The sequence below is a fragment of the Malania oleifera genome, chromosome 9 (assembly GCF_029873635.1).
Source record: "Malania oleifera isolate guangnan ecotype guangnan chromosome 9, ASM2987363v1, whole genome shotgun sequence".
Lineage (NCBI taxonomy): Eukaryota > Viridiplantae > Streptophyta > Magnoliopsida > Santalales > Ximeniaceae > Malania > Malania oleifera.
In genome coordinates this window covers 65,154,685-65,163,914 of record NC_080425.1, presented here as the reverse complement: position 1 = coordinate 65,163,914, position 9,230 = coordinate 65,154,685, and the positions used below count along the sequence as shown (strand labels likewise).

The 9,230-nt window shown below is 37.8% G+C and overlaps 1 protein-coding gene across 1 annotated transcript; it reads right to left on the bottom strand.

Moving 5' to 3' along the window:
* Nucleotides 1–594: 594 nt before the first annotated feature.
* Nucleotides 595–4,624, bottom strand: LOC131163915 (LRR receptor kinase BAK1-like). The gene is made up of 4 exons (XM_058120739.1): nt 3,834–4,624; nt 3,076–3,336; nt 2,079–2,957; nt 595–1,387 (listed from the first exon to the last, which is right to left on the bottom strand). Exons 1-4 carry the CDS (start codon nt 4,261–4,263, stop codon nt 906–908), a joined length of 2,052 nt encoding a protein of 683 aa, XP_057976722.1. The 5' UTR covers nt 4,264–4,624; the 3' UTR covers nt 595–905.
* Nucleotides 4,625–9,230: the final 4,606 nt, after the last annotated feature.

The following is a 9,230-nucleotide window of genomic DNA, read 5'->3' as shown; positions in this document are numbered from 1 at the left end:
TCCTCCAAGATTCATCATCAAAGTAAAGAATTCCCAAGAGACACTACTCTCTTCCAAGCCATACTTGTGATGAACCCGTACTTATAACATGATTGAGAGATTCCTCCTTTTAAAATTACTAATACAAAAAAAGAAATGCTAAATAACTATAGCTACAACACTCGAATTTTTCTTTTCAAACTATTCAAATAGCTTAATTTTAAATAAAATTGAACTCTGAGTAAGTCGAGGTGGAATAGCTTTCAAGACACCTTTGATTTATTTACACCTATTTATAATCATAACAACATTTTATTTGCCATTTTTTTTAAAAAGAAACTTCTTTTAATGACTTAACAATTGGTTCTAATTAAAACCCCTAAAAAAATTATGCTTAATTCTCTTAGAGAAGGCTGAAACTCTCTCTCTCTCTCTCTCTCTCTCTCTCTCTCTCTCTCTCTCTCTCTCTCTCTCTCTCTCTCGTGTTACATGCATATTTAATCTTCCACCAAAAATCCAACACGGAAGCGTGAGCAGCTACTAGCCACGAAATGGTACTTCAACCCTATGAATCTCTGGTTTGGGTGTTTTTTTCATTTGGTTTTGCCAACATGATGCTTGAGAAAGTTTTATTAGTGAATGATTAAATCTTTAGGTACCACAGGGATTCTCCTCATCGGAGTTCCAGTAAAAAAATTGCTCACCCAACTTCTGAAAAAGCTGGAGATAAATTATGACGAATAATCACAGGGGAAATTTTCTGCACAAAGAGTTCCTCTCCCTCCGACCCATTAATCTACAGGGAAGCCCTTTTGTTTTTACAAACCTATTAAGCTTTTGGTCCTTGAGCAGCTCTGGTCCCTGAACACTAAACAGGTTTTGAGATACCCCATCCTACTGCAAATTTCTTGAGGGGAAAATGGGCATCAAGAACTGGCATTACGCTTGCCAAGCTCCTGGATAACTGCCTCCATAGTTGGCCTTTGATCAGGTCGTTCATGGGTGCAAACTAGCGCAATTTTCGCAAGATTAGCAGCCTCAGATTCAGAAAATCTCCCCTGGAGATTTGGGTCAATGAAGTCTACGAATTTGCAAGACTCGGCAGCTGCACGCATTGATGAGGAGAGTCGCTGCGTTCCCGACAGTATCTGGAGGACAATCACCCCAAATGCATATACGTCGATCTTCTCAGTGAAGCGGCCAGTGGTGATGTATTCAGGAGCCAGGTAGCCCATTGCAGCGCTGACTTTGAGGGTTGAGAAGACAACATCATCTGCAAGGAGTTTCGGGAGCCCAGAATTCGAAATCAATGGGTTGAAGCGCTGGTCAATGAGAACTCTCTCTGCGGATATACTTTGGTGAACTAAAGCAGGCTTGTTGGGTTGGCTGCTGTGTAGATATCCAATACCTGGTTGAGAAAGAGACACCTATTAGTATAAACATATAAATAGATTTTTGATTCTTGGTAACCTAAATTCTACTAAATTTAAGCTTTAAGAGGATCAAGATCAAGAACATATAGCTTAAAAAAATAGTGCTCCTCAAGCTCCATCCATTTTCACATATTATATATGTCACACAGCATTAAATTAGAGTATGAAACACCTAAGGGGATAGCATCAAATTTGGTATCACAGAAATATGTTACTGATTTTTTACTGTCACTCATCAATGATGCTGCTTGTCATTTTCTGCAATGGTTATTCACAGACACAAATAGAAATTTATGTAGAAACTGCTCAATTAAATACAAGACAATGGTACAAGTTAATTTCAAAGAACACAGCAGCTCCAATAGACAAAGCAGCAAAACTGAGTATTCTTCTCCAGAGAGGCTGAATAAAGCGTAACATTAAGAATCTAAAATTGAGTGATGGTGAAGGCCAGGGGAGTTGCACATTTACTGTAAGGCAAATCACACAATATCCCCACTATGTGAGTCTCTGTGGTTCATTCCACTAGGCATGCCAGAACATCTAGTCCATTTACGATTTTCCAGCATGCTGACACAGGCAGGGTTAAGGCAGAAGATCAAAATCAATTAATGTGCATAATATACATTGGCAAATACTATTTAATGTAAAAATTATAAAGCTAACCTTTTGCGATTCCATTGATGATAGAAACCCTTGTGGACCAGTTAAGAACCTCACGAGTTCCATCTTGCACATCGAGATATCTTGACATGTTACCGTTTGGAGCAAAATCATAGACGAGAAAACATTCACCCCGGGCCCTTGAACAACAAAAACCTCTCAGCTGAACCAGGTTTTCATGTCTCAGTGATGTTAACAGTTTCAGCCCCTTTGCAAATTCATTCTGTTCAGACTTACAGCTGGTAACATTAAGGCTTCTAACGGCTACATGAGAACCATCCCTTAAAGTTCCTTTATACACAGATGAGAAGTTGCTTTTTCCCAACAAATTTGCATCTGAAAAGTATTGGGTTGCAGATTCAATCTCTTCTAAATTGAACCTAAAGTTCTGCAGGAAATCATGGGAGAATCCGTTGCAATTTTGGCCATTAGCAAATGGATCCCATCCATTAGAGTACTCAAGGCTAACCAGTGGAGATGCTGTTTTATGGTAGAATTCTTTTGCCCGGTCAATGCTAAGCCTAACTTCAGAAGAATCATATGTACTACCAATCTTCTGTTTCTGCCGACGGTAGCGGAAAACAGTAAACCCAACACCCATTAATGTCATGATGAACACAATAGATCCACCAATAATGGCAATCTGTTGGATTTTTGATGAATTTGAGCAATGGGGTCGGTTGCAATCTCCCGGAGTTATTGCTGCCTGGGGCATTTCATTTGAGGTAGACTTTGTAGTACTATTTGTTGGAGATCTGCCAGGTTCGGGCAGGTCGGTGCTCTGATTATCCCAAGAAGTGCAATTTCTCAATGAAGAAAACCCAAAACCACATAAATCCAAGTTGCTTTTGTACACGAATCCTTCATTCAGTTTCTTCAAAGCTACGTATAATTCAATGAAGAATGAATGTAACCATACAGTGCAAAATGAAAAAGAAAACGAAAAAAAGGTGAAATATGAACCATTCAAAACAAGAGAAGTATGGATGAGAAGACTTACGAGAGGGGACAATTCCAGAGAGGTTATTGTTTTGAACATCCAGAACTTTCAATTGTGAAATACCAGCTAATAACGGAGGAATTGAGCCCCTGAGCTGATTAAAGCTCAAATCCAGCCTACTTAGCATCTCCAAGCTGCCTAAGCTCGCAGGAATCGCACCAGTTAATGTGTTATGTTGCAAAGCAAGAACAGTTAATTTCTTCAAGGATCCTATCTGCGTAGGTATGCTCCCATTCAACTGGTTATAGCAAAGCTGCAAAACTGCAGAACAAGGGTTCCGAATTACCAGAGTTTAAAATTCCAAAAACCCGATCAGAACTTGAGCAAGTTAAGAATTTGGTTTTGGTTTTATTTTTACTTTTTTTAGTTCATGTCAAATTCAAAATCAACCCAAACGCCGCAATCTAAAGGTAACCCAGAAATTTCATTGAGTTCGGATTTTCAGCCTCGATTTAGATTTTTGTAGATTGAGATGAAATTGAATACAATTTTACACTATATTTTCTTCAATTCGCACAAATTGAAAGTAAGTCAGGGGAGGAGAACAGAGAGAAACCCAAATACAGTATCGGCAAACAGAGAAACCCAAACTTCTGCTAGGGAAACGAATTCAGTGCGCTAAAATCTCATCCCACAAACACTCAGCCCAATCACAGATTGAAACCAAACACCACCCAGATTCTTTTTTTGAAGGGAAACAAAAATTAAGGCATGGTGAACATTTGAGACAAGTTGAACAAGGTCATTCTTTTACTAACCTTGGAGACTAGCCATCCGCCCAATCTCAGGAGTGATGCTGCCGGAGAGACTGTTGAAATTGAGATAGAGATCGGCCAGTTCAGTGAGGTTGGTGATTTCCGGAGGAATCTCTCCGGTCAAAGCGTTGTAATGCAAGAAAAGACCAGAGAGACATTTCAGTTCGCCCACCGCCGCAGGAACACTGCCGGAGAGCCCCTTTCCCTGCAGGGAAATGTTGACTACTTTGCCCTGCTCGTTGCAGGCCACACCCTCGAACGCGCCGCCACATGGGTCGCCGTCGCTAGTCCACGAAGTGAGGATCATATTCTTCGGGTCCAGAGCTGATTTCACGTCCATTAGAGCTCTCAGCTCCGAATCCCCCCACACAGTTCGCACACCAGAAAGTGTGAGAAAAAGAAGAAGAGAATGTACAAATACAGAGAGACCCATATCTCCTTCTCCCACAAAAAGCTCAAAGAAGGTACCCCTTTCTCTCTTTCCCCTCTACCTTCGAGCTCTGTGTCTCAAACAGACGCACTGCCTCCCTTCCTCTCTCTCTCTCTCTAAAATTTCCTCTCACGTTTTCTCGCTTTTTCTTGCATTTTGAATTTTCTCGCTTCAATGGGCTTGTTTTCTCTCGACTGGGAGATGGGCACCTAGAAAAGGGAGATAGTACGTATCTTTTTCAAACAAAATAGTACAAAAGCATTAACTTTTTGCTTACTGGCACTCTAACCACATTGCCGATCTTCTGAAAAAAAACAATCCAGCATGACCGCTAGGCTGTGATGGCCCTGATGATGACATATCAGACCCAATCCTCTGACCACCACCGTTGATTTTCACACAAGCTGTGATTTGATGGGTCTATTTGATCTTCTTCACCTTTTGCTATTTAAAATCAGTTCGTATTAAAAGTGTACAGTGCATACTACTTATCGCAAGCTACTTCTCATTTCCTCCTCCTTAACTCACAAACATTTTGAGTTCCATTATAAAATTTAAGTTTCAGATCGGACCTTTTCTTTATAAAAATAATTATGTATTAGGCTCACATTTCAAACATTAATTAGAGAGAAGATTTTTCCCTTTTTTTTTTCTGTCTTTTGGGAGTCAGAGAGTATCATTGCTTCATGCAGAATGGCCACTGCGTTCTGAAATCTTTTAGCAATTAAATAATAAGGATGGGGATTGGAGTGAGCGGCCAAGGGTAGGGAGGGCCAGAAGTCAAAGGAAACCTAACATTGCTGTGCAGAGGACCTACATGGGGTTGACTATGTCTGCCTTAGCTCTCCCACTCCCATTGGAGGGTTTGGAAATTTGTGCACAGATGAGCAAACACACAGTGCCTCTGGTAATTTTCTTTTATTTATTTTGAAGAAATTGAAATGGGAGTGTCCACTTTGGATTTTGAGGAAGCAGAGGTCGAGGAGAGGCACCAACTGGGGCATTGTCACTGGCGGTGGCAGTCTATTTGGGGAGTGGGGGGTCGGTGGAGAAGCCACTGTTGACTGTTGAGGGAGAATTCATAAAAATGGCAGTATAAAAAGCTCTAGGATTTATTGAAAAACGACGGGAGCTGGGAAGTTATTGGTGCATTAATGACCACTTCTTTTCGCTTGTCCCGTATATACTACCATATTTTGACAATCTTCTCTGTCAAAAAAAAAATACAAAATGCAGCAATCTTTCATTCATCTCTCTCTCTCTTCTGGTTGTGGGATAGGAAATTTAATTAATGCTAGTTTATGTATTCGGAACTCTTTAGAGACTCAATTAATTTACTAACAAAATAATTTTTCTTCTATCATTCTGCATTTAAATATATATATATATATATATATATATATATACATATATATCATTTAACTAATTCTGCTACTACTGTTTTCTTTTTGTCTATTCGAAACTTAAAACTGGCCTTAGTTATCTAATAGGAGATGGCATAACTCAAATTTTATACCTCTTTTTCATTTTTAACAAGATTTGAAAACAAGAATTTCACATGGAAGTCTTTATTAACTTTAATCATTGAAACATCTCCCAAGTTACTGTCATTATCAATGTTTTTCTTCTTTTTTTTCCTTTTTTTTTTTTTTTTTTTTGTATCAAACCTAAGCCATTACAAGTAGGGAATAGGATTTTTTATTTTTATGATTGGTAAGACCTTTTTATGGGAAGGTCTAGACATATCATGATTTTTCTCACATTAAGAAGACAAATTTGTTATTTTCTTTTATTTTGCTCTCTTTCTTATAAATCAAAAATCAAAAGATAAAGTTGTTGTTTGATACATGTTGTTTGTGGTGTGGTTCTTATACTTTGGATTTCATAAATAAAGAAGAAAAAAAAAAAAAAAACATGAAGGGGCGACACAACAAGGGCTCGTCAACGAGTGCCCTGTGATTGTCGACGAGAGAGCAAGGACTTGTCAACAAATGTCTTGTGCTCGTCGACGAGAAGATCCTGAGAGACCCAAAAGTTCATAGTTTCTGAGATATCGAGAGCATAAAAATGGGATCGTCGATGAATGGAATGATTCGTCGACGAGTGTTCTACTTGGTCTCGTCGACGAATCCCCTATATATTCTCATCGATGAGAAGTTCTGGGCCGCGAACAATTTTTTGAATTTTAAATTTTAACGTTGGGATGGTTGAGTAATCGGAGGGAAACCTCCGAGGGACTATTATATATGTCATTCTGGGCATAAATTGATAGAGTGAGTGATCATTTGAAAAGTGTATTGTGTACTTTGTGATTTCCATAGTGAATTTTGTGTGTCATTGCTTCCATGGATGTAGGTTTTGCCGAACCACATAAATCTTGTTATTGTTCTTATTCTAATTGTGTTCATTTACTCATTGTATTTATTCTACTGTGCATCTTATTTATTCGATCCATATCTCAACAAATTGGTATCAGAGAGATTGTTGTTATGGCATCGGGATCATCTTTTGTAAGATTTGACATCGTCAAATTTGATGGAACCGGGAACTTTGGTTTATGGCAGAGGAGAGTGAAAGAAATTTTTGTACAATAAGGAATGGGAAAGGCATTACTTGGTGTTCAACCGAATGGAATGGATGAGGCAACTTGGGGAGAATTACAAGCAAAGGTCGTTTCTACAATACGCTTATATTTGGCCGACGAAGTACTCTATCGGGTGATGAAGGAGGATTCTCCAGCGGCAATATGACGAAAGTTAGAGAGCCGGTACATGTCCAAATCTCTCAATAATAAACTTTTTCTTAAGCAACGTTTGTATTTCCTTAAGATGGTCGAAAGATCAAACTTAGATCAACACATTAATGCTTTCAATGAAATTATTAGTGATTTGATGAGAGTTGATGCTAAGTTTGATGAGGATGACAAAGCTTTAATGTTAAACTCTTTGCCCTCGACTCATACCTATGAAAATCTTGTGACCACTCTTACGTGGGGAAAAGAAACTCTTGATATAGAAGAGGTAATAAGTGTTTTACTAAATTTTCATCAAAGATTGAAAATATGTGATGAAAGAGAAGGACTTGTAGTAAAGGGTAATAACGAGCGAGGCAATGGAAAATCCAAACATGAATAAAGTCAGAAATCCCGAAATCAAACTAAGAAGAAGAAAGAAATATGGTGTTATAAATGTGGTAAAAAGGGGCATGTGAAACCGGAGTGTCTGGATTGGAAGAAGGGAAATTCAAAAACACGAGGGCACTTCAAAATCTGTGAATGTTGTTCAAGAAGGAGGTTCGGCGTGTAGTGATGGTAATGTTCTATCAATTTCAGCGAGATCGGATAATCTAACGGACTCTTGGATACTTGACTTTGCATGTTCTTATCACATGACTCTTAACAAAGAGTGATTTAGCACTTATAGGTTAGTGAATTATCGATAAGTTCTTATGGGTAATTATTGGCCTTTTGAGTTCAATCTCTGTTTTGATGCTGACAAAACGCCAGTAACTTATGTGTGTGCTCAGTATGTGAACAAATCTTTATTTCAAACACACACATAAAGAAAGGAAATGGAGGCCATACAGGACTTAAAGCTCATATCATATGACAAGCTCAAAAGAACTGTAGTCTGACCGTAGGGATCCAAACCTGACCTTAGGGGACCCAACCTAAACTCAAAACCTTTTTCTTAAAATTTAAAACTCATACAAAGGTTTTTAAAATAACTTAAGGTCAAAAACAGGGTTCGCAAAATGTTGGATTTTTCACTTAATTTAAAAGCCCGGTAGACTGAACCCTTCCAGTATAAATTAGCTCAGTCGACCGAACAGACTGTAGGCCAAAAAGTCAAAAGTTTGACTAAGCCTCGGTCGACCAACAGATTTGCGTTATAAACGCTTCGATCGACCGAACGGGTAAAAGTCAAATATTTGACTTGTCTCGGTCGACCGACCCATTTTTTAACTAATCGTCCATGGTCGACTAAATCTTGAAAGTAACTTTTTCTATCGCCCTCAACCGACCGAACATTTAGGTCAAAATTACTTCAGTTGACCAAAATTCAAAGTTCGGCAGACTGTACCTTTCTTTGGGTGAAAGAATGAAGGCTCAAGAAATCGCCTGGCTCAGCCAACCGAACCCTTCCCCTCTGCCGACCAAACTAGTTTTAAGCTTCAAATTCTTTGTGAGTGTTCAAGCGACCGGCCTCAACCTCGGTCGACCGAATCTCTCGGATTGGCCAAGTTTTACCACATTAAACAGGGGTTAATTTTAATTAAACTTAATCAAACTTTTTTTAAAATTCCCCTTGTGTCCCAAACGGTCATATTTTACTAGATGTCTATAAATAGCCCCTTATAAATCATTTTTAAGGATGAGTTTAGATTAGAAAATCCTCCCAAATAATTTTTAGCCTTAAATTTTTTATACTCTCTTATACACATTCCATTCAATTTTTATTAAGAGAGCATTCACTTTAGGCATTGATTTTTTTCATATCAAAAACATATACTCTCTTATATATTTCATTTCAAAATTGTTTGAGAGTTGATTTTAAGTTTTCTCTCCTTTAGTTTTATTGATAAATTTTCTTGGGAAAAACTTGTCTTAGCTTGAGATTCTTGCACATCTATTATAAGATTCCAAAAACTCACTTGTCTTTATTGCAAAAATATTTTTGAGCTTAAAACCCTAAATCTCCATCACTTTATTTTTTTAACAATGTATCTAGGAGATATTATTTGGGGCTTTTTGAGATCTTTGAAAAGCATATATTATATACTTTATTTTTATCAAAGATCATATTAGTTTATTGTTGGGCAAAAATTATTTGAAAGCTAATATCCTAAGTTCTCCTATTATTATTTTAGATATTTTTTAGGGAGAAAAATTATATTACGATTGAATCTTTGAAATGCTTATCATATACATTATTTTCAAATATAACAAAATTATTTTGAGAAATACCCAT

Excerpts from the sequence above, each read along its gene's own strand:
- LOC131163915 (XM_058120739.1), bottom strand. The coding sequence starts at position 4,263 with ATGGGTCTCTCTGTATTTGTACATTCTCTTCTTCTTTTTCTCACACTT. Across the intron at positions 2,958-3,075 it reads CTCTGGAATTGTCCCCTCTC|CTTTGAAGAAACTGAATGAA; the intron begins GTAAGTCTTCTC and ends AATTATACGTAG. Across the intron at positions 1,388-2,078 it reads CATCAATGGAATCGCAAAAG|GTATTGGATATCTACACAGC; the intron begins GTTAGCTTTATA and ends TTTCTCAACCAG.